General features: G+C 36.8%; 1 protein-coding gene across 10 annotated transcripts in view; it reads left to right on the top strand.

Moving 5' to 3' along the window:
- The window catches only part of LOC145671318 (dual oxidase maturation factor 1-like), a 712,486-nt gene that overhangs the window by 494,512 nt on the left and 190,589 nt on the right, over positions 1-27,385 (top strand). For all 10 annotated transcript variants that reach the window (XM_081740315.1, XM_081740311.1, XM_081740309.1 and 7 more), the window contains one exon: positions 17,779-17,913. In XM_081740315.1, coding sequence (XP_081596441.1) covers positions 17,779-17,913 — 135 coding nt within the window. The remainder of the gene's footprint in view (positions 1-17,778; positions 17,914-27,385) is intronic.

Below are 27,385 nucleotides of genomic sequence, written 5' to 3'. Positions count from 1 at the left end.
GTCTGCCTGCCTTATGCCAACAGATGGAGCTAGCGTGCACACAATTTGCAGATTTAACTGCATTGTTCCAATTTAATCATTTCTAAATAGGACAGCATAAATTCTACCATATAGCGAGCCGAAGCCTTAAAGGGAATAATAATAATAATAATAATAATAATAATAATAATAATAATAATAATAATAATAATGTAGACAATACACATTCAAATCTGTAATAATTGTCAGTGTATGGACTCCTCAGTATCTTGACTCACAAACGAATTCTTTGTTCAAGTTAGTCAGTCAATCAATTCTCTCAAACACTGAGTTAACCTCTAAAAGTTTTCACTTCCTAGGGGAATCGAGTTCGGAACCTTCTAGATAGCAGTTATTACGCCACATTGAGCTTAAGTATTCGCTAAACAAACGCTTAAAAGGAAACTTTAAAATCTTTTAGTTTTACGTTACGTATATAAAAAAATACAAGTCAGTTAACTTGTTCTTTCTGCGTGATTAATTATACGAGGTTGTGTCACTTTTTTGTGTGGTCTCCATCACAAGAATGAAGATGTTTACAAAAAAATATTAAAAAAGCAGCATGTGCCAAGAGTTCGTCATTTGATTAGTCACGCTTCGGTGGGAGGCCTCAACGTCATAGAAAAAAAATACTAAAGAATAAAAAGTAGCATATTTTTTCTCTCTCTCTTCAAAACATTCCGTTGTTGGTGGGACACGTTTTCTGTCTCTTCTCTTTTATGTCAGAGATGTTGTAATGAGCTGTACTCTTTGTCTGTTTGTTTCACTTCCCGATATCTTCTGACGCCAAGCAACAGCCTCTTTCTAAGGATTTGCGAAATTTCTTCTTAGGGAATACAAGATGCTTTCTTGTACTCCTTTTTAAACATTCCACAAGCGTGTGAGCGGGCCGATTTCTTCCAAAAATTATCCATGACCTCCAACTGTCTGCTATTGAAAGTGAAAACGCTTTCAATTCTTGGAAACTGAGACAACTTTAGAATTCTCAAGTTGCTAAAACAACTGATACAGCCATCTTTGACGCTTTAGTCCTTGATTTTACAAGTAGTGTGTTGTCACCTTTAGAAATATGTGTATGTGTGTATTAGCGAATAATAAATACAATCTACTACTTACAGTGCTAAATACATAAACACTGGTAATTTTTACTTATAAAATACACAAATCCAGTACATTAACATTAATATCTTTTTGCATATAAAATACATAAATACACTACATAAGCATTAGTATTTTCACATATAAAATGCATAATACACTACATAAACACTAGTATTTTTACATATAAAATATAGTACACAAACACTAGTACTTTATTATAAAATACATAAATAGAGTACATAAATACTAGTATTTTTTTACATATTAAATACATAAAAAGTGCATAAACACTAGTACTTTTTACATATAAAATACATAAATACAGTACCTAAACGCTAGTACTTTTTTAAATATAAAATACATAAATATAGTATATAAACTCTAGCACTTTTTACATATAAAATACATAAATACAGTTCATAAACACTACTACGTTTTACATATAATATATATATACAGTACATAAACACTGGTACATTTTTGCATATAAATTAGATAAATACAGAACATAAACACTAGTACTTTTTTACACATAAAATACATAAACACAGTACATTACTACTAGTGATTTTTCCATATTAAATACATAAATAAAGTACATAAACAATGGTACTTTTTACATATAAAATACATAAACTAATCCCTTTTTACATATAAAATACATAAATAAAGCGCATAAGCACTAATACTTTTACATAAAAATACATAAATACAATACATAATCACTATTTTATATATATATATATATATATATATATATATATATATATATATATATATATATATAATGCATAAATACACCATATAAACACTAGTATTTTTATATATAAAATACCTAAATACAGTACATAAACTTGTAGTGCTCTTTCCATATAAAATACATAAATACAGTATATAAACATAGTACTTTCACATATAAAATACAGTACATAAACACTAGTACTTTTTATATATAAAATACATAAATACGGTACATAAACATTAGTACTTTTATATATAAAATACAGAAATACAGTACATAAACACTATTAATTTTTACATATAGAACACATATTCAGTACAGAATCACTAGTACATAATTTATATATATAAAATAAATAAATACAGTACATTAAACTAGTACTTTTTACATATAAAATACATAAATACAGTGCATAAACACTAATGAACGCCGTAAGTTTCCTCTTATTTTCTCTAAAACTATATATGAGGATTTACCCTCACGCGTCTCATTTTGTTTATGTCAACGTGATCTATCGCTTACCATATGCCTTATCTTTGAGCATCTTCTTTCGTTATGTGCTAACTAGCTCAAATACCCGTTCCTCTCAAGGGGAGGATAGGTTTACAAAAAGTATTGGAAACTCTTCCCCCATTTGGATACAGAATACCAATGAAACTTGAATGGTAAAAATGCGCGTAAGATCTTTGAAACAATCTCGGAAACTATGGATTAGACACAATATAATGTCGGTCATTTTCAATTACGTTTTACATGTCACATTCTTCTGACCCTTACGTTTCACCCCTTTAACACCCTCATGGCTTTAGAGATGAACTTGGACTTAAACTTTATTTGGAGTGTCACTGTTCATCTCAGTTACCCCGAAAACTATGGATTGGGCATTAATATCAGTTCAAATTATTTTTACATGACACCCCTTCCCACTCCATCTTTTACCCCTTGTACCTTCTCATGCCGTTGGTGATGGAATTGGATTTAACTTGTGTCGGAAATGTCACTAATCATTTCAGCGATCCCGAAAACTATGGCTTGGACCAAATATCGGTCATTTTGAGTTACTTTTACATGCCACCCCTTCCCACCTCATCTTCCACCCCTTTTACTTTCTCATGCCATTGGGAATGAAGTTGGGCTTAAACTGTATCTGGTCGTCACTATTCATCTCAGCGATACGAAAACTATAGATTGGGTACTAATCAGGGAAAAAAAAGTGGATCTGAAAAGGTAGGGGTACGGTAGGTTGCGGCATGACATCACCCCGTCCCCCTGCCTATCTTGGCCCATTGTAATTATTTAAGAACTGGGGAGACGTTGTACATATTGTTTAGAGGTGGGGGACGGCGTCCTCCTGCGTTTCCCCCGCAGTTTTACCCCTGGTACTAATATCATTTCTTTTCGATAATTTTTACTTATCACCCCTTTTTTCTCCCTATCTGTGTCTTGATAAAGCTGTGATAAAACTTAAGCTAGATTATGGCCCACTCATGTACCAACAATCACCAAAATTAGTTGTGATCCATGAGGAGTTGGTAACCAAATATTGTTACGTTTACTTTTATCTATGTAGATAATACTAGCTGAAATGCCCGTTCTTCGCACGGTGAGAATAGGAAAAAATTGAATCCCCTTCCCCCCATAGAATACAAATTTCAATGAGTAATGCTAATAATTCATAACCTACTCTACTTTTGGCATACATTTTTGAAACACCCTACCACATAGAATAGAAAATTTAATCGAAGTGACATTAAAAAGCCCATCTCGACGTAGATATTGTGTTCCAAACGTTATATCAAGCGGGTCAGCTGTTTTCTCGACTCGTCAAACTATAGATTTGACACTAATTTCGCTCATTTTGGATATTTTATTTTTAACTCTTTCTCACCTACGGTGTTGATGGGGGCTGAGCAAAGACTCGCAGACAATCTCGAGAGGCAATATTCACCTTAGCGATTCCGAAAACTATAAATTCGAAATCAATATATATATATATATATATATATATATATATATATATATATATATATATATATATATATATATATATATATATATATATATATATCGTTTTCGATTATTTTTACACGTCACCCAAAGGGTTCTAGGGGTGTTTCACCTACACCGCATACTGAAATTGAACTTGGCAGGGCGTTAGTGTCAGTGACCCCGAAAAGGATATTCGACAGACAGATGTATGAGCAATGACATTGATGTTGCCCTGCCAGAAAAAAAAAATATTTATAAATACTAACAAAAAGAAAGAACTGAGCAGAATGTCTTCGGCGCTACCCTATCACAAAGTTACAAAATAACGACAGACAACTACTTCGGTGTTGTCCCTGTAAATTCCCAATCAGCAAACATACCGGTTCTTGCTTTAGCATGGGCTTAACTACTTTGCTGAGCTGCCAACAGCCCACTACAAATTTAAATATGTGTTTACTCGAAGACCAATATAACTCTTGGGTTCCTGTATTTTTTTAAAATTAACTTCCAAGAGCCTATTGCTCTTACTACCACAATATTTATGATCCCTCAATCAACAATATCAAAGTATCTTCAACCAACAAGTAACTACTGTATATCCAATTCCTCTAGTTACAATAACAAACAAAAGAATAGCAGATTCCAATAACTGGAATACTGTCCTAACATTCGCACACTACTCATTATCACGTAAGGTTGCACTAGCAAGTCAGCGTCACAGTGACGTTACTCACAAAGATTACGTGTCGTGCAGGTTTACTTTTGACACACCACTCGAAATAATTGTTGAAAAATTAAAGTATTTCACGAATGTCCTTCTTATTGTCTCTTAAATGATTTGAGCTGGTCCACATTAAAATACCTCACTTGGCATAGTTAAAATTAGCATAGAGAAGGTTACCAGAAGAAATTGTTAAAATTACAGTTCTTTTACGATTTGTGCACAAACCTATGCTAGGTGGCCAGTAAAAAGCACCGCTCTAAAATGCTCTCTAACCGAGTCAGGGCAGGGCGAAACTGGTGAGCCCACGCAATAGCACGGAGATGCGTCTGAATGGAGCAGGTGCATCAGCGACGGTGTATATACGCATGAGGGTAGTGAAAACAAGTGGGTTTTAGCAATGATACGAGTTTCAATAGCACTTGTCGTAGTTTTATGCTACTAGCGTACCACTTGTAGAATGAAGTACAGCTTCTGTATCCTGTGCGGAAATACACTGCCGGTAGAAAATAGTATCTAACACAGTAATCTTTCATATTCACGTGCTTATTTCATCCATCGTAAAACATTTGTAATGATTTTACAGTAGTAACCCTACACTTGTAAAGCTAAAATACAGCTGTATTACTTTGTATTTAATTATATTGTCTGCAGAAGTTTATCCTTTATAAATATGTCTTCTCATGCAAAGTATTGAATTTTACCTGCAAATCTTCCAAAATGTGATGTGTCAAAAGTAAATCAGCCCCTTACGTAATACAGTATATAATATTGTTTGTCCCATTTGAATGACTGTTTATGTATGCATGTGTTTAATGTTCGGCTTGCTCGGCGGATGTTCAATATATGTTGATAGTGCATATGTATATAAATATTATCGGCATTATATGTAAAAAAAAAATACAAAAAAGTTTTTGCTTTCGTTATGCGTATACGTACTGACATGTTCGTGTGAGCAAAACAACTTGCGTGTTTCATTTTTCCTGTGCCACCAACGAAGTTTTCCCAGTAACAGTATCGTCTATAATAAGCATTATATTTCCTTTTGTTCAAACTATCGAGTTACACGAGACCGCCTTTATAGCAAATTGACAGTTTAGAAAGTCATGTTATATAGATTGTGTTTTTTTCTGAATAAGTATCTTGAAGGCCTTCTTCCGATGTTGATACACACATGACAAGTTCAACTAATATTAACTCTGTTGAGGATTAACAAATAGATAAAAGAAAAAAAAATAAAATAGATACAAGACATAAAACCCGCTGTACCAAACTAACACCTGTCACTATTAATTATGTATGATCGACGTGCTCTGAAAGTGTTATTTGCTAGTGTGTGTGTGATACATAATGCCAATTTGTCGGAAGTGATAGACCCTCTTCCTTTTTTCACCTTAAAGAGCCATCTATATATGTAGTTAAACTATTGGTAGAAGATCGTTTTTACATTCAAGAGACGTTGCGCAACTTCTTATGGCAGCAATGCCTTTCGGTGCGGTGGGTTTGGAGCAGTTTTCTTCTTTTCTTCATTAAGTTCCTGTTGGAAACATCTTTCTCAGCGTTCACCCAACTTGTTCTGACACCTCATCAATATTCCCTTGTCTTTTTTTTTCTTTTTTGTTTCTGTGTTGGTGCAGTTTTCTCTTTTATGCATCTTCCTTACACGTACAGGTGTGTAAACTTATGCACACAAGTTTATTATAAAATATATATCATTACTTGACTTCTGGAGAGTTGAACAAGAGGGTGTTATGTGCTTATGAGGAGGAACTTCGTCGGTAGCGTAACTAAGGATGGATGCCCTTCCCCCTCAAAAATATCGAAAGGGACCCCGTCTTTCCATGTTTACAAAGCCACGTAATTTATATAGCAATAGAAAACAGTTTTTTTTTTTAACTTTCAATATTTCATCTACTCAATTACTACTTGTTCATACTATACAAAAATTGCACGTTATTATTATTATTATTATTATTATTATTATTATTATTATTATTATTATTATTATTATTATTATTATTATTATTATTATTATTACCCTGATTTTGTTGTCATTGTTACGAAGATAGTGAATTCACTGTCAATTGAAATTATTAAACATTGTTTACAGAATGGTCGCAGTAAATTAAATGTTATTGAACCCTTAAGTACTCGTGTGGGGTGTTTACAGACCCCCAAACAGGTAAATTTTGTGTTGTTAACCAGAAGAGCTGATGAAAAATATAAATCTCAAAACGAGTACAAAAAAATCTAATTTTTTGCAGCAAATACTCTTAAAAATATGTCTCGAGTTATGCAACATTGTCTTAATTATTTAAAATAACTATTTTTATTGTAAAAAAAATAATATCAATTTGGAGGTCTATTGGACCTTCGCGCGAGTACTGGTGTCACAAAAAGGGAGCATGTACTTACGGGTTAAGCACTAACTGGCGAAAATGACTAGAAGCTTTCGAAATGTGGGTGGGGAGAAGAATGGAGAGCTGGCTGGCTGGGTCAAGCAGAAAACGACTGAGAGATTCTTAGAAAGGATGCGGGACAAAAGAATAATTTCAGACATTGTTAAGAGGAGAATGAGAAAGTGGTTGGAACATTGACTAAGAAGAAACTATATCGTGAGAGACATGCTAGAGGGTATGATGGCAGGAAAGAGAGGGAGATGGCGAAGAAGACTACAATTGATATACGAACGTGAAAATAGAAAAAAATACTTGAAAACGATGAGGTTAGCGGAAGACCATGGAGCATGCAAGCTTCTCAGTTGCGACAAGCGACCTGCCAATAATGGCAGAATACCTATGATTATGAATCATCATCATCAAGATGAATGAAATTACACTGCTCACCATTAAAAATGCAATACAGGATAGATACATCGTAGGAAGTCCAAATGTGCAAAATATGTGGAGCATGAAAGAATAAACAATTGTTTAGCACGACAGCATCGTGAAGCAGTACATGCGTCGTGTTGTCATCTGGTTTTAGTAAACGGAAGCTGGTCTGAGACCCACAATTTAGTAGTAGACGAAGGTTAGTGTGATGTAAGTGTAAGCATATGATCAAAAGTGCCTCATCGTCGAATGCGGTAGTCCTTCCAGCAGGTTTCGGCTTCTGATCGCATACGAATGTTGGCGTATGTGAATGTGGTTTATTCTTCTGCGATATTGGTGGCTGTATTATGTGAAACATGGACACAGTGGCTGTATATGGATTCTCTGGCTCTACGAAGGTACTAGGCAGCGACACGCCGGATTTCTATGACCACGCGATACCATGGGTTGCAAAGGCAGACGTCTTGTGAGTATGACTGGCAAATCGGACAGCGTCATTCCGCACACAGATGCAAGCATTAAAGGCTAGGCCGTGTTACAAAATTCAGTGTTTCCACGAACAGTTCTGCGTCGTTTGGAATAGCGGGTTATACTTGCACGGTGCCCATTGCTGCGGCTTCCGTTGACTGCATAGTAAAAGTATGGGAGATCACAATGGTGTCAAATTATGCATGGATGTATAAACGCCAGGACATCCTCTTTCTGGGCGAATTCATCAAACCATGGCGGCATCTAATACTAGGCTAGATGATGCTGGAATTTTACTTCGCCACATTGGTCCGGGGTGTCATGTGTGTGGTGCCATTGGATTTCGTCTCTTCTACGCATTAACGTGCATTTGACCAACCAACGATACATTAGTGTGGTGTTGGACCTGATTGTGGTCCCTTTATATGGACCAGTGACTACTCAATGGAAGACAGAGTTGACCAGAAATACTTCCCGACTGTAAAATGGGTTTTGCATAATCTGAAAACAGATTTGGATACCCCCTCCGAAGAGTTAACATAATCTAAAGTGTCCCTCTGAGTATTCGGCACATTCTTGTCGTATGTCCTGAATACCCAGATTTCAGAGACGTCACGGACTACCGCTTATACTTGACCGTGTATTGGGCAATGATACTGATCTCGTTGAACGTGTACTTGCTTTTATGAATGTTTGTAACATTACCAACGTTCCATGCGCTTGTTTTCAGTCGTTTGCTCTTTTATTTGTGGTTGCTATCCCTTCTGTTAGGTTTTTAGCAGTTTTTTTCTTATATTTTGATATGTTCATATTTAAATTTTACTTTCGGCAGTCCGTGTTTGAGCAATCGTGTTGATCGTGACGGGGACAGACAGCCTCGATACTGACATACCTATTAAAAGTCAATCAATTAATCAAACTAATGGACATAAGTAATGAAGTTATACCATACTAAAGATGTAAGGAAAGTGAATATAGAGAACAGTAAAATTTATGATATATTCAAATACCGTGAAATGTATTTAAGCAGTCTATAAGAAATCTTAGCAACTTTATACATACCATAGATGCTTTCCAAAAGCATTGTCATCAGTACTTTAAGCAATACAAGTTGACAACTCAGAAGGAACGGACATCAATCTGTCATCCGGACATCGGAATCAAACCTAGTCCATTCGATAAACATAACAAAGATATGTTTATAAACAAAAAAAAAAAAAAAAAAAAAAAGGTGCTTTGGACAACGGAGTAAGTCCCTGGGGCCCATTAACTTGTTAGTATAAAGAAAATCGAAGAGACTTGCAATGAAATAGCTATTGCATCAACACTGTTCATTGGAAATTCATGGTTTATACTTCATTCTCTTCAGCATGAACACACTTTCCAGAGGTGCTATGTATTGGGACCCATAACGTACTTGAACAGGGAAAATTGGAAGAATGTGGGAAAATTCCCTGCAGAAATCCCTTCCATCAACTTTGAATCTTTCTAGAGTAGCCCCGGGAATAGATATGAAGGAAAAGCTTATATACTAATACACGTTTTGCCCTCATTCTGTCTACAAATACAAAACTTGGTACACACTTTTTTAATACCCTATAGTATTTTTTGTGATACATTTTGGATTGTGTGCTGTTACCCAGGGCCACTCTAGAGGGGTCCAAGTTGATTGGAGGGATTTCTGGAGGAAATTTTTTTGACATTCTCCCAATTTTCCCTGTTCAAGTACGTTATGGGCCCCATTATAGAGCACCTCTGGAAAGCTTGTTTCATGCTGAAGACAATGAACTATAAACCACGACTTTCCAATGAACAGTGTTGATGCAATAGCTATTTCACTGCTAGTCTACGATTTTGTTTTCTGTACATGAACCTAATTTTTTGTGCATGAACATATCTTTATTATGTTTATCGAATGAACTAGGTTTGATTTGGATGTCCGGATGACAGGTTCATGTCCGTTCGTTGTCAGTATGTATTGTTTTAATTTTCAAATGGAACTGCGTCCTTTTATTGCGTACTTAAGATGACTGGAGAGTCGGGAACAAAGATATATGTCTAATATATAACAGTGCCCAAACTTTCAGAGTTATTTGAGTACATTGATTATTGCAACTTTGATCCATAAATTGCAAAATAGATAAGAAAAACAATGATTTATGACAAAAATAGTTCCAAAGAGTACTATTTTAATTTCAAATATAATAATAATAATAATAATAATAATAATAATAATAATAATAATAATAATAATAATAATAATAATAATAATAATAATAATAATAACTTGTAGTCAGAACTGCAGTTAAATTGTCTATTGAACGGTTTTTAATTGTAATATTATTCTGCGGGGAGACTCTAACAGCTGAATGGAGAAATATCTTTTGTGTCTCCATACCATAATCTTAGGAAGTTCAACAGATGATAAGAAAGGTATCATTTTCCAAAATAACTAATTTCTTCGATTGTCAATATGATTTGGTACCTAACATATTTTTATTTATAAATTATACTGCATGGATATATGAGGTTCCAATCATTTAAACAGTTTCAAATTATTCTTAAAATTTTAATTCTAAAGAATTATGACAGCTATTTTTGTTATGACTTCACGTTAGCAAACGTCAAGGCCATATAGACGAAAAAGGCAGCAACCTAGGGTGGCAAATTTTAGGGTCGGCGTTCCAGGTGAGTTTGTAATATTACAGTAATACAGAGAAGAATTATTACAACAAGCTTTGTAAAGGTATTAAAGCAGTCTATAATATACAGTATCAGGTTTCACCCACCGCGTACTTGATTGAAATTAAAATAGCAGTAACTTATGCTCAGGTCAGGAGGGTATTTCTTTCTAGGTAAAGGCTATTTACATAAACAAAAAAGGGGATAATATAACTGAATCCAATTGGCAGCTCTACATTCCGTCCCCTTTCCTTTTTACTGCCCCGCCTTATCTAATGGAACATTAATGTGAGCTTAGAGAAGGGGGCGCCAAACTATTTCTCGCAACCCCTAGAGCTGACCCTGGCAACCGTAGAAAATTTTTCAGAGCTATTCAAATTTTACTATCTTAAATTATTTTGTTTAGAACAATGTTGAAACAATATCAATCACCTTTTACGTGTATTTCTAGTATGAGTAATTATTCAGTTTAAAATCTTTTGTCGTCATGAATTTTGTGGGTGTGGGTAGGTAAATCACGCATAGGTTTTACATGCATATAATTTTGTTCAGCCCATTATGATCTTTCGGTTGTTATGTATCTCATCTTTGGACATTTTCCCCCATTAGGCACTAACAATATTGTAGAATATTCTATATTATATTATATCTTAATTGTCATAAGATCCAGGTATATTATGGTGGAAGATAATACTATGAAGTGGGAAATGGCGTCCTCATGCCTCTCTAGAGGAAACCCAAAAGCGGAATACAAAATCCTTAATCAGTAGCAAAGTTATATTTATTCAGACAGTGTGTAGCCAATATCACAGAAAATGCAAGGTTGCTCACTGGCGAGTTTTAGGGCTCTAGTTGTGCCCACGAAATTTTATTAGGCGAGGAAGGGGCATAATTTTTCATTGAAATTTCTGCAATTAAACCGGAGAACGGTAAATTTGAATGGAAGAATGGTATATTTAGGGAGGAAGAGTGGTAAATTTGAGGAGGAAGAATGGTAAATTTGGGGGGAAAGGATGGTGAATTTGGGGGAAGAATGGTGAATTTGGAGCAAAGAGTGGTAGGTTTGGAGGAAAGAATGCTAAATTTTGGTAGGAAGAATGGTAAATTTGGGGAGAAGGATGGTGAATTTGGAGAGAAGAATAGTAAATTTGAGGGAAGTATGGTAAATTTGGAGAGGAAGAATGGTAAATTTAGGAAAGAGTAGTAAGTTTGGGGGAAGAATGGTGAATTTAGAGGAAGATGTGGTAGATTTGGAGGAAAGAATGATAAATTTGGGAGAAGAATGATAAATTTTGACGAAGTGGTGAATTTGGTGGGAAGAATAGTAGATTTGAAGGCAAGAATGGTAAATTTAAGGAGGAGAATGGTAAGTTTCGGGAGAAGAGTGGTAAATTTAAGGGGTTGCGTTTAAGCACTTGAAGGAGATAGGCATCCCTAAGAATGTTTTTTCTTCTTTTTTCTGGTTGATGTTATCGCTTTCCGAAGAGTTTAAGATACGAATTTTGAAATATAAAATTTCACATTGATTTTTTTAAAAGAAATGAAACATGTTAATGTAGTTCTTATCGGCGAAATTTCAAATCCAGTGGCAATACTGGAGTTCGCAGTTCTAGTTGGCATTCGCGATCTTGATTCCACTGGAAGCGCAGCCATAGTCCTTTGAATTAGATGCTATTGGTTACTTCAAATGATTCTTTATTTGCTATCTTCATGACTTAAGTAAGAAGACCAGCTTTGTTTATGATCATCTTTAACAATTATTCTCTTATGACTTTCCAGCTCTCTTGTTATTGTGTATCGTGATTTTGGCAATAATAAAAGCGTGATAGAAGTGTCTTTGTTATGCATTGACAAGAGAGGGCGTTGTGGGTCTGTGAAGTGTCTTCAATGACCAGTTGTCACGACAAGAGAATCAATATGACCTGATTTTCTTTCGTGTTCCTTCGTATTTAATACTGAACTGTCATCACACTCATGGATAAAAGAAAAGTGTTATTTTTAATGTATGCATATAGTTGCTTGTCTATGCTATCCAATACTGTTAGTATATCCTGTTTTAAGTAGCGTTCTTGATGAGCTGTTGACATGTCTCAAACCTACGCGCTCTTCAGTTTGTCGTGTTTTCTCTCACTTCAAGGTCAATCTATGGGATTCGATATTTATATCCTATTTACAAGTTCTGTCATTGGTTTGTAACAGTGCTAATTGTCACAAATATACTTCATAAGGAATGTCTTTGTTGGTTTGAAAAGGAACCAATCAAGCATCGTTAGATTTGTCTGTTTATATATTGTGGTGAAACGGCGGCTAATGTCAAAAAGCTACATAAGAGTACATTGAAATATCCTGATAATTTGAGTGTCAAAAAGACTTTGCAAGGTATTTGAAATATGCTGCATTGTACACCAGAAATGCAACATGTAGTTGATTTGTGGATCGATTTATTTCACGTACATTTTCGTGCTTACAGTACTTCTTGATTTACTGAAAACGATTCAGCCTGTCTTATACAGCAGAGCTTATATTTTAATTGACACATGACAAAGTCAAATCTTCATTTGATAACGTCATGTTTTATGTGTGTATATGAAATAAGTACAAACTAATGTACCATTTAGGCCTACAGTCATTGTCAAAAGTCTGAGCACACTATTGCTTTTTCACAATTTTCCAAATAAAAGACACTTTGTCCATACAAAACCATGTTTATTAGACTCGCTCTTGAAAATAAACAACGTTGTTCATACAAGGATATGAAAACTCATGGTCTTATTGACATCGAGACAAGTTTGTTGCAGAAATCTGCTTGGCAATAAACAGATAACTAATGAACAAACAACTGATCTCATACTTCGTTTGATGATGCATCGTTTCAACGACATTTAGTGATCTGTGTATGTACCCTTGTCAGTAGTTGTATCGTTACCTCAACAAACAGTTGTGTATATGTTACTCAATCATGTCGCAGTATGAACAAAATTGGATGCAAATCTGTGACTTGCGATTTTATTGTCTTCATTCGCGTAAACGAGTTGAGTAGTGCGAAGAACATGCAAATTCTATTAAATGCGGAAGAGAAATTGCTAATTAAGAGTCGAAGCACGTGTTCATGTAGTTATTTTGAGAGAAGAGAGCCATTCTCTGCGAAAAATCGCTCAGTGATCGGGCGGAGCAGCGCCTCGGACTCTTGAAAGGTTGTCACAAAGTGGTGTAAATATTACACGGAAATGCTCTGATCGTCCAAAAATAACAAGAAAACATGTTGATTGGGAAAACAAGCAAATAGAATGAACGTTAACCGCTCCAGATCAAACAATAGGACTATATAACAGTCATTTTCAATCGATATCAAATATTACGGTGGCCCAGCGCTTTCAGATCTATGCTCTTTCGGGTAGGATTGCGGTGGGCCAATAAAACAAAGACTGGAACGATGAACAATGTAAGAGAACTCTATGGACCGACGAATCTAAATTCCAACTTTTCACCTTCCAATACTAGAAGTTTATGCGTCGTTGTCCTGAAGAGCGCTTTAATTCCGATCGTGTAATACCTACAGTGAGGCAAGGGAAAGGTAGCGTCACTGTTTGGGGATGCATTACAGAGTACCAAGTTGATAATTTGGTTCGAATTAATGGAATAATGGATAAAACCGTGTTTCACAACGTTTAACTGAGGCATTAAATTGCATCAAGAACGCAGATTTGGGGCAGCAACTTTGTGCTACAATAGGATTATCATCCCAAACATTCTTCTGGGAGGCAAAGTGGCCCAATAGATTTATCTCTGGTACGTGGGGTCCTGGTTTGATCCCGGGACAAGTGAATTTTTGGTGTACAACATCGTATCCATGGGTTTTCTCGGAGTACTCCCGTTTCGTCCCAGAATATTCTTTCACCAATTCTTCCATCATCATTCACTTGCCTTAATACTCCGTCTCCCCTAGCTTAAAGGGCATAATCGTGGGGCGATAAACTGAAAGATTTATCCAAATTTATAATAGAATTGTGATTGAGTTATACATTTTTTCTGTACTAGAAATTGAAGAAGAGGCACTGAATGAAAAGAACATAGAAGAAGTAACACCTGAGTTTCTTAACAATTCAAATGCAGCATTCATTACACGACTAGTCCTTATTCCTTTGTCTTTAAGTAAGATTATCTAAAAACGTAATAAACATAAATAAGACATGTAGTATGTCAAGACAGTGCATCTGATACATATGTAGCCTTGCAGTTTTGAACTTCTTCCACCACTTATTATTGCGTTTTTAGTTTCTTACTCTTAGTTCTGTTCGACATGAACGTGATCTTAACAGTACCTTTTCATGCAGTTTTGATCTGAATTATTGAGAGGTAATTTCGAAAAGATCCGTTCTGAAAGAACGAAACATTCAATGGAATGAAAGGGTTAAATTTCTAAAAGGAACCAGAATTTTTTTTGACAGAATCAAAAGACAAATTCACTCAGCCCAATTGACGAATCCATTTAGCAGATTCTGTTGATGAAATCAAATCGCAGCCAAGTGGACTTAGCTGATGAATTGAGATGGATGAAACTGGGGAAATACAGTGCTCCAAAACGGATGGACTTTGCAAAAGAGGACAGATAAGTTAGTCATTCCCGTCCCCTTCCCAACATTTTTCTTTTCGGAAACTGTATGCTTATGAAAGGAATCGGATTAAAAACCCACATGGGAACCTGGAATTATATCAAATTATCAGAATTAAAGCGTTCGAACCAGAGGAAGGAATCTGTCTCTGTATAAACTAAATTAAAGAACCAAATAGAAACTTAGAATGGATTGATTAAAGTAGAATAAAAGAATTCGACCCAGAGGAACGAATCCTTGTGTGGCACTGACTAAAAGGAATCGATTCCAGAAAATGAATAGAAATGTTTCCGTCATTAATGTGAACTATCAGTCGATTCAGTGGAGCAAGGAATCTTCAGCGTCTGGGCAATTTCATACTGTTTACACGATTTTTAGTAATACGACTTCTCTTCTCACGCACTTAGAATGTACTCAGTTGTGCGACAGCAAAGTGTTCGAGGCTTGCAGTGTATTTAGCTTGAAGTGTACGACATTTCACATATTATTCGATCTTCAGCTTCCTATATTTTCTTCTGTTTTTTAAATCATCGATCAGTTGTGTTCTTTGTCTTTTCACTCCTCGTTTTCTTTCCATTTTTTCCTCTGTGGCATTATGAAAAAGACAATTTCTTTGCAAGATGTGTCCAATCTAATTGACTTTCCTGTGAAGGATGCTGTCTAAAAGCGTATTCTTCTCTACTATCCATTTTAAAAACATTTTCGTAGAGTGCTTACCTCTGGTGTATGGGATCCCTGGTTCCATCCCCGGCCAAGTAAGTTTGTTGGGAACAACATCATGTCCGTGGGTTTTCGCGGAACTCTCGTTTCCTCTCACTTTCATATCCCACCAATTCTTCCATCATCATTCATTTGCCTTAATTATCATCTCGCTTAGAATAACGTGGGACGTTACACCTAAGTATTTCATTAAATTTAAAACATTTCCGTTCGTTACTCTCTCCGTTCATTTTATCTTTTCCATCTTCTTCCAATACCGCATCTTGAAGCTCTCTAAATATTTCTTCTCTAACTTCCGTTATTGTTCAAGTCTCCTAACTATACAGTGCAATACTCCATATGACTATAGCACTTGACTAATCCAATGTTAAGCTTGCTAGTTAGAAGTGATCTTTTCTTATGGAATGCCTCTTTGACTACAACAATTCTTGACCTGATCTCTTTGGTACAGTAAGCGCTTCTCGTCAAAATACTTCCTAGGTATTTGAAATGGTTGATTTCTTTAAGCTCTTTTTGTTCTGTTATGATTCCTAAGGGCGTGTTGACACGGGATACCCTCATGACTACCGACATTTCGATGTTGATTTCCATTCCCTATTGTTCCTAGTGTCAAGTATCCACCATCTCTGTAGTCCATCTTCGTTTCTAGTTATACAATCCACATCAACCGCATACCTCCTTGTTAGAGACTTGTCCCCCAATCTTGAAATTTCTAACTTTCATTAAAATGCCCTTCCATGTAAACGTTAAATAGTTGGGATGACATAGCACATTCTTCTCTGACTTCTGTCCCAATTTGCACGGTATTGGTTTCTCCTTGATTCAGGCGTAGTTTGACTTTTTCCTGTGTACAGGTTGCGAATGAGTTGGCGATCCCTCCAATTGACCCTCGATTTCTTAAGTATAGCATTTTGCCCGTCGAAAGGTACAAACACAACTCTTCCTTTACGTTAAGAGATCATTCTGATATTATTCTCATCACCCTAATAACATCTCTGGTAACTTTTCCTTTTCGGAATCCAAATTGATTTTTCTCCAACATCTCTTCGATCTTACTTTCCTAAGGCTTATTTAAAAGCACACAACAATCTTTTCAATGTGGGAATTAAGACTCATGGTCCATATTAAGCTAAATGTTCGTTGTCTATATTGAATATGTGATTTGGTTAGTAAGACTTTTATTTTGTCATGAAAATCGGTGATTGGTGTTTCCCGTCCTGGGCCTGAAACGAGAGTAAATTATACATATAAAAATTTATATATAAATTGGTATATATTTGGCACTGTCCGTTATGCATATAATTTTTGTGTTATAAAAACCCCTGGTACATCAGTGATTAAATATATTGGTTCTGTCCAATGATGGAGTAGTTTACTGAGACCAATTTGCGACCATTCGAGTTACTCCACTAGTTTGGAGTTCAGCCTTTGTTTGCAGCACCGAGGGTCTAAATGAGACGTCGATATACATCTTAACGTGCGAAGTACTTTTACGTCAAATGCATGTATACTAACCACTAGACACAATGGAGCTCTTTTCTGTCATTATACTGTAGGTATAGCAACATGAAAATTGTGTAAGTACCTCATCTCAAACTACTTTATCAAGAAATAATGAAAATATGATCAAGTAGTGGCGTACACAGAACTTCATCAATGATGGTTTCAAGCTTTTATATTCATATCAGCTTAGGAATTTTAATATAGCAAATTTTTATTTTTTTTTCATGTCTTTCAGAAGACAAGAATTAACACCTGGTAACCCCCTAAGAAAAGGCTATATTAAATGTGAGGATAAAAGTTCATATGTGCATTGCCTGTAATTTGTCTTGATTAAATTTAACCATTTCTGAAAACATAATATTAATGTGCAATTTCTTTTTTTCTTTGTAGTAACGAAGTATGGATCCAGCTGGCATGTGGCGTCGAGTGACATTGTTAGTTCTTATCGTGCATTTTCCAAGGGAAAAATCATGGCGGAGCTCGGCGCTTACATTGGACTGAGTCACGTTAATGTCACTCTTAAAGGTAAGTGTTTTAAATCATGTTCTTTTAGACTTGTCCGAACTTCTTTAATATTAGGAATGGCCGTATGAATCAGACTATTATGCACATAGCAGATCGCAGAGATGGCGTGGGTCAATGACAACTTAGTCCATGACTCACTGAGCACCACTCACCGTGAAGTACGACCCACTGGGCCCACGACTTACCGTAACCCACTCTGATCCACGATACACTATGGCTTTCCACCAACCATGAACCACCCTGATCCACTCCGACCCACCATCCACCAAAACTCATCGCCATCAATTCTGAACCATGATCCACGCCCTCTTCTCGACGGAATAAAGAGTTTAAACTTGTAATCAACGCTGTGGATTATCGCTAATCGGAGTTTGAATTTCTCTGGTCAATCAATCGCTAAAACACGGCTCTGTCACAATATCGGTGGATCTGACCTTCACGACATAAAATAATTAAGTGTTTATCATGTGCCATATTACAATGGATTTCAATTTAATTATTATATATAATTATTTTCTTGTTGAATTACTCATACTTTTCAGTGGAAAATAGGATGAAATTTAAAAGTCTCAAATCAACGTAACGTAGGCCAACGTAAAGGAAGAAAAGTGTAAAATTCGACTGTAACTCTAAAACCAAGAAGTAAGTCCTATTGCCATTCTTACAGTTACAAATATCAATATCCAAAAGTACCTGAAGGTTTTTTTTTCACTTAGATATACTCATCTCAGGTAAGTAGATAGAAACAAATGAAAAAGGAAGAATGGAAGACGTGAAAGTAAAACGTAGACAAATTCACCAGTGTTCAGAAGATGCTGTCTATAATGCACTGAGTAGAGCGGATCGTAGTGGGTCGGTTCTCAGAGTGGTCAGTGGATTATTGGGGTCACGGTAGTTGGTGGGTCGCAGTAGGTCACATTCTGTTGACACGACACACTGACCCACTCAAAATCTTGACCCACTGACCCACTCCGTCTCTGAGCAGATGATAGTTATTAATCAGATAACGGATAATTACTGGATATAATGCGTAATTTGAATAAAAGAAATTATCCGAATGGGTCGTCTCTAATCTGTACGCATTGTTGTGAATAGATTATTCAGTTTCCAAATTATCTCTGATATGTCTACATAAAGTGCATTTTCTAGCACATTCAACAACAACAACAACAACAACAACAAATACGAAATGTCAAGATCAATTCATAAATTTGGATACGGTGCCAACACTGGAGGGGGATTTTTTTAGTGTTCATCTCCTCAAGTACTTGGGCGTAATTTCCCACAATTTATCATTCTTCTTCCAAAAATGATGTCCAGGTTGCTCTATTAGTCCAAAAGATGGAGATACTTCCAGAGATGACGTGGGTCATTGAAAACTTGACCCACCCTGAATCACTTACAATAAAAGTAATTTCTATTCTACTGTCGTTCCAAAGCTTTTCAGTGATTCACCCAGTTTTCATAAAATGAGAACCTGGAAATTACAGATGACCGGAGCGTAATACTGACCATAGCCGAAGTGAAGAAAATGTAGAGAGCCTTATTTCCATATTGTCTGTGAGCCTAAGATGGAGTGGGTCGGTGGGTCAGAGTGGGTTACGGTGGATGGTGGATCGCAGTGGATCACGTCCTGTTAATCCACGACCCACTCACAAATCTGGACCCACGACCCACTGATTCAATGTATCTCTGGTTTCTTCTACATAGGAGGCTACTTCACTTCGTAGCCTATGCCTCTTGTTATAAAACAGAATCAATTTCTATCCGCTTCCTCCACAATATTTTGTGCTTTCAATCAAAACAAAATACATTCTTTGCTATAACAACTACAGTTATTTTAAAATGTTATTTATGCAGGCAGTATCCTTTGCAATTAGCATATGTCATTATGTTATAATTAACATTCAATTGTGCCATTTTCAGTGAAAAATTATATCTCTCTCCTCCCGCAATGTGTGTTCTACAACTCTCCTGAAGCACCCCTATAGGGTCTATTTGCCAATGTAAAAGAGGATAAACAAAATTGTGGTCAAATATCTGACAAGTAATGATCGAATCATACGAGTACTTGTCAACTGACACCACTGTTAGGAATCGTGCAAAATTGCCATCACGATAAATTCTTGCGAAATTAACTGATATGGCTCAGTATTTTAAGAGGTGCTTACTTTTACGAATTTTTAAATGAAAATTAAAGACAGATGTGTAAGAAAAGTTTAGTTTATCTTAGTAGAGAAAGCGCATCATAAACAGACTAAAAGTGGAGGTATTTTTCTTCGCTACCCTGTTTAGAGTGACCAGATATATATATATATATATTTTTTTTTTTTTTTTTTTTTTTACCGAAAACAGTATATTGGCAAGATCAATGAGATAATTGAAACTTTGATATATTCGTAATTAGAGAGTCTAACAAATCAGAGACAAAAATTTGGTATTACTTCCTGGCCTGAGTGTGATGCCAAGAATGAGATGTTAAACCATTGCTTCTGTTAAGAGGATTCATTTATTGGTAGCCCCATCCCTAGAAGTGATTAAGAATAACGTTTGGGTTTTGAGAGCTTTAGTGTCAAATCATTTTGGTGTAGCACAGAAAAAGAATATGAAGCAACATTTTTGGCAAGAAAACGAAGTGTGGAAAATTTGAACCTCTAAAAAAAGTACATGTGGTCACTCTAAAACAGTTTGATAGTGGCGGGTAGAGGTTATTTTGAACCTCAGCTGTATAATGCTTTATTTAGTTCCATAATTATTTCTTTTACAACTCTGTAGTGCATTTTTCACAATGTAAATCATACATCTATCTTTAATCAGTGATATAATGCAGAAAGTTTTAGTAGGTATACAATTCGCTCTTATCATTTTTTTAAAGAAATATAGCGTATATCCTACATCCATCTCCGTTTGCGCTCGTTATTTCGTAAATTTAAAATAAGTATGCACGGACCATAAACCTATTTAGTGGGCATATGCTATATACAAGGTCCGGCGGAAAGACCTTCAGTATCTGGAAAGGGACCTGTGTGAGTAGTGATGGGGATACGGCGGCGGAGGGGATATCGTTCGATAGCGGTAACCCCGTGCAATTTTCAGTAGTCCTAATGGTCGCTAATGAGAAATTACCGCTGAGTAGTAATCACAGAATCACCATTATAAATATACTCCTCCACAACAAACGCACGATACTCACCACGCCACGCCATTGCGACTACTGACAATGGCACGTATACCGATATCGATCGATACCTCCCCTACTTTCGTATCCCCACCACAACTCACATAGCGCCCTCTCCAAATACGGGAGGGATCTTTTTGCAGGATCCTGTACTTCCGTATACAGGGCCCATTATATTCCTGCCTGTGACTTTAATTATCCCATTACTTCTGCGATATTCAGCACTTTCATATCTATTGTGATCGTCTCTTACCCACAGTCAGTTACATTTGGCTACAAGCAGTATCCAAAGCGAGATTAGTTCATAATTTTGTCACGTTGCATTACCTGAGTGCTACGTGCCCTCCTCGCTGGTTTAATGACACACGTGTCTTCGGTCCACGTGATCACGGCTTTCATTCCTGGTGGGAGAGCATTGAGTACATTACGACGATTCGGATTCCACCTTCAAATGTGGATCCACTTCTTATATAGCTTCAGTGCAAAACTTCAACAAACGAACAAACAGACTGAGTGCTGTGTAAGACGCCCTTCGCTGTACTACTGTATTCATGGAATTGAGGGTGCTGAGGGACCCATGCCTGTATCATCTTACTGAAATTGTAATAGTTCGCACATTATATTTTGTCACTCAAATCCTGAGAGCTTGGCACATTCTTTTAATCCCTTCTTGGTATTGCAATGTTCACAAACAGCAGTGTATAGTTGGAAATAAGAAGTTAATGCTTCTAGTGCTTTTAAATGTCACGGTGGCTTAAATTGATGTGAATAACTGAAAGCCAAAGAAAGTTGTGTTCGTCAAAAACACTTTTTTTTCCAACCGTTTCTAATATTATTATGATCTATAGAGACATCATACCTTAAAGATGCTGCTTCGTGGTCAGCATGAGTGTTGTCTGTAAGCATAGTTCCGGGCTGGATCTCTGATATATCACTAGTCTCAGATTAAACGAGTAATAGCTTGGAACCCTTTCTAAACATTTGAGAGTTCCTTCTCTTCTAGCGCTGACTGTCCCCACCGCTGGCCTGGTCGTCAGCAAGTGCGCCTTTGGTGGGATTCTTTTCTTGGTGGGAAGTTTAGTCGGAATTTTAACTTCCTTGATATTTCCATGTTCGTGTCCTTATCGTGTTAAGTATAAAATAGCTTCTAAAAAGTCAATAATCAAGAAAGTTCTGCCGCTTTTTTTGTGGAGTTCTGCGTTCAATTAGTCCTCACCGTGAGTTGAATGCGAATGGAGATAAGGCGAAGGTCACCTGATTGTGGCAGTTCAGTTATACCGTGACCTTGCGTAAGGACACAGTGAGCATTGGACCTCCACAGAGCGTCATAAGGGCGTGTATGATGTACGAGTTTAAACTGGGGTCAAAGGCCTCTGTGGCGGGGCGGAAGATATGCCAGGCCTTTGGTGAGGATGTCGTGACTACGCGGACCATGCAGCGGTGATTTAACAAGTTTAAGGGCGTGACGAAACACTCGAAGACGCACCACGTGTCGGAAGACCAACACACATACAAAACGAAAATTTTCAGGCAGCAATTGAGGCAAACAATGGTCAGACAGGTGAGGAACTGGGACTACAATTTAGTATGAGTGGAGAAACTATTCGGCAGCACCTCCATCAACTTGGGAAGCACTGCAAGCTGGATCGATGGGCCCGACATGATTGACTCCGGGCCAGAAGGCAAAGTAAGCAGACACCTGTGTTTCTTTGCTGTCTCGTCTGAAGAAAGAGTCATTTCTGGACAGGATGTTGACATGTGATAAGAGAAGTGGGTCCTGTACGAAGCTCCATGGCGCTGTCATCATTGGTTAGCATCCCATGAACAGCTTCCAAAACAGCCGAAACCAGCACTGCACCAGAAGAAGGTTCTCATGTGTGTCCGGCGGACTACTCGCAGCATCGTGCATCGAGAACTGCTACCAACTGGTCAGAACATCATCGCAACTGTGTGTCAGCAGTTGAGCCATGTTCAAGAAAACTCAAAACTCTGAAGCCAGCACTTCTGAATCGCAAAGGGGTCTTCATGTTACAGGACAACGGTAAGCCCCACGTGTCTAGGATAACCTGGACACTATTCTATGCCTTGGATAACCTGGAGACTATTCTATGCATTGTATATACTTTGAAGACTATTGCATCCGCCATGCTCCACAAACATTGCACCGTCCGATAATCACCTGTTCCATTCTCTGGACGATCACCTTAGAGGACGCGAGCTCAAATCCCTGTAGAGGTGCAAAATGCACTTTATATCTTTTTCGCTTCACAGCCCACCAAAATCTACCGCGATGGAATCCACGGCCTTGCAGAACGCTGGCAGAAGGTCGTTGATACTAACGTTGGCAGAAGGTCGTTGATGCTGATGGGGACTATTTTTGATCTTCCAGGGACCTACGTCTTAGGTGATGTATCGATGTTCGAAGTTGGTGGGTGAAAACGCGACAGAACTTTCTTGGTTACTTTTATGTATTGCCTTGACAATGGACATGGGTACTAAACAACAATTCATCTTCAACGAGCTTTTTAAGCGCCAATATATTTTCTGTAATAGGCGAACTTTATTCTTTATCAGTTTCTACAAAGTTAGTTCCTACTCTGTCTTTCAAATATTCATATATCAAGATTTTCAGATCTCTCTGAAATGGTTCTGAATGGATCTCTCTGGCTGTATAGTGCCATCAGGTGATTAAAATGAAACATATCCTTAATAATTCATGGACAGAGTAAACAGTGAAGTTGTACGAATAATGACATTCCATTCTTTAATTGGGAATGAAATAACCAATGACGAACGCTGAAGCAGATAATTAGCCAGTTAAGATGCTCGAAACAATTCCCAGATACTTCGCAAGAATGGCTAGCATGGCATTACTTGTATAACTTCCATTTACTCTGTTTGTGAGAAGTCAGTGGTGCCATCATGTGACAAAAACTAAAAGACATTCTTAATTCGTGAGAAGCCATATTGGTCTGCACACACAAAAAGTATTTTCATCGTTTTAATAAAGATTAAACTAATTTCAAAATGCCAAAATGTCACAATGCCCACGAACTTGATCTCTATGCATAATTTGTATATATGCATTGTATAAACTTTGAAAACATTGCAGGTCTCACTCTCAGTTATTTTATACACAAACTTTATGATTCTTGTTATAATCTGATTCATTGGACTCAACTCTACAAGTTTCGAAAGTGAATTTACGATTAACTTAATTATTGGGACTTGCGTAGTAAGATATAATAACGTTTTATTAACACTATAAAAATGGTACTAATAAAGATTTCAATGTAACAATAATTTGTATCCAGCTATTTACATACAGTTATTTTCAATATACTTCTGTCAGTAAAAGTGATATGTATTTATGCTGTTCATTGGTTCTTTGATTGGATTGGACTGTTCACAATATTCACAACCAACTGGAATTTTCAACTATTTACACAGCAATAAACATAATGAAGTTTCTTCATTCTACAACATTATATGCACAATAAATATATGAAAAAAAAATTTCTTCGCAAGTACGAAGTCTATGTGTTTGCCACTTAAAGCCATCGTCCTTTCGCGGCACATACGGCAGCTACACTAAACGCACTGATAGCTATCAGCAATCGAAGAGTTCGTTTCTCAGTCTTCTTAATTACTAAGAAGTCTCTGGTAACACTTTCTCCACTGATAACCACCTGCTTTTCTAAATGTTCGTTATCAACACTGTAATCTTCCAATGGTTCACAATCATTGTATTTGAAGTAGAGAGAGCATGCAGCTGAAGCTACAAGACTGCAGGTTCCAAATAATAAACTTCTGGTGCTGTTGATTGTACAGCAGAAAATTGATGCACCTCCAAAAGTAATTGACAACCAATGCAGTCTGTCTCCTGTATAGATGGAAGTCAAAATCCGTTGTCTTGGTTCTTGAGGAAGAATTCCTATTTCATTGGTCTTATTTGCTGCTGCTTCCATTATAGGTTCCCAGAACCCATCCAGTTCTTCTGAAGGGCTTAAATGAACTTCAAAATTTTGGCGAAAGTAAATGGAACTTCGCTGCTGACGAGCAGCTGCTGCCAGTGGTCGATGGCGGCCAGTTACAACGTTCATAACGCTGGAGAAGACCATCGCTCCAACCATGGAAGCTACTGCACTGTTCACTCCACTGCCACTGGTTACAGTTTGCAGTTGCTCAACAGCTCGTGTTGCGTCCGCTCCAGTTAATGAAGCTACTGTCCCAAGAACATTCACTATATCTGTGGCTGTTACAGGTAATTGGTTGGCTGACTGTCGTGGAGCAGCTGCTTGGGACGTTGTATAGTCACAGCTCATGACTTCTTCACTTGCGCAGGATTCCACTACTGAAACTTCTCCATCTGGGTTCACTTGCTCTTCCTCAATATGAGGTTCACTTTCTGGTTGTGCCGGATGATCGACCGGAGGGTCAACACCGTCATCCGCCATCTTCTTTCTTTTTAAGAATCACAATCAAGTTGCAAACTTGAATTAGTCACAATTGGTATAAAAGGCCTTTCACGGCCGTAGTCTTTAGTCTTTTACCTTTCCCTATGCTATGAGGAAGGTTTTCAGTTCATTAAACAAAAGAAAAGTAACACTTGAATCGCTTAAATCGCCTTTTTCTCTTCCGCTCTTCTATCGCTCGACTTCTTTCTTCTTCGTTGGCCCCATGGGGCAAAGACAACAATCAGCCCGTAGCTATGGATATTAAAGCGCGGACCTCGTAGACGTTAACAATTAAAATTTTTATATATAATACATTTTTCTTATTTAATATATTATCATCTATTACATATTCAATACAAAATATTTCCTTGTTTTACGGTAAATGACTTTGTACTTTATTTTTTTTTAATGAAACCTATTACATTTTACGTCCCACATTTATACCGACTAGGCTAATGGAGATGGATAGGTGCTGATTGCCACGGGTGCTAACTGTTACAGCCAATTATTGGTGCTGATTGCCACGACTGTCGCTGATTGCAAATATGAAGGTGCTGACTGTCACGAACCTGGGAAAAACTGTATTTGGAAAGAGAAGAACTAATCCCTCATACTAATTTTATGATTATTAATTAATTTAGTAGGGATTAATTTAGTAATCATCACAGCAAATCTATGTGGCATCCTGTAAGTTACAAAGTTGCTCACTAAGTGGAACGACATACACTTGGATGTTTATAAAGGGATTGTCTTTTCTGTTATATGTACAATTTGCACATTTCATTGTTTATATTGTTTTTTATTGTATTATTTAATGGATATGATGGTCTGAAGCCAGCTGACAAGGGAAGTTTGGGAGAAGCACTCACCTGCAGAGAAATAAGCATGGCATTTGAAGGACCAATTCATGCTGATTACAACAGGTAATAAAACTCCTGTACGTTGAGAACTGTTCGAGATACTCAGCTTGGAAGTTTATATGAGAAAATGAGTGAATGCACGTTTCAATGCGTTAAGTATTCTCTCCCATGGCGAAGCCTGATGGTTTGAACTTGCTATTGCTTGATCACTGGGATCCATTCACAGACAAATTGTCCATTACAAGTTGCATGATGGATGGCAAAGACCTAATGGATGAGAAGATACCAAAGAATTGCACACGATTTGTGCAACCATTTGATGTGTTTTGATTCCGATCAATCATAGATTATGGCAGGAGGTTTGTGCATAGTATGAAACCTCTTCATCTGGACGTTATAATGTACCAACGAAACAATCAAATAAAGTTCGTGTGCATACGAATCACTTCCGATCACCGCGATACATTGGATTGTTTCAGTTTGCGTTCTACAAGGCAGGTTACGAACAAATTATAGGCCTATAACTTTTGAATCACTTGTCGAATTTGCTTTTTGCTTTGGTTCTGCGAACTGTTCCCTTGACGGATGCAACGCAATTGCACATATAAAATGTTCATGGTGCAAGGGAGTCTTGTGCCTGCGTCACATCTTCATAAAACAGAAGAACAACAGTGATCAATTTTCATCTCTAACCTATAATTATTGTGAACAATGTAATGACTAATTGTATCTAACAAACCCGTTAGTTATTGCGAAAAACTTTTTTCTGTTACTTCCGATAGCTTTCAATTTGTATGTCAATATTCGTTACTAATTATGTTGTACTTAACGCGTATAAATGCGTATATCTTCATTTTCTCATATAAACTTCCAAGTTGAATATCTCGAACCCTTCTCAACCGTACAGGAATTTTAATAGCTTGTTGTAATCAGCATGAATTGGGACTTCAAATGACATGCTTAGTTTCTCTGCAGAC

The sequence above is a fragment of the Thermobia domestica genome, chromosome 15, assembly GCF_964235325.1.
Source record: "Thermobia domestica chromosome 15, izTheDome1.hap1.1, whole genome shotgun sequence".
Taxonomy (NCBI): domain Eukaryota; kingdom Metazoa; phylum Arthropoda; class Insecta; order Zygentoma; family Lepismatidae; genus Thermobia; species Thermobia domestica.
The sequence above is the reverse complement of the archived record's forward strand: the minus strand, read 5'-3'. Positions and strand labels throughout refer to the sequence as shown.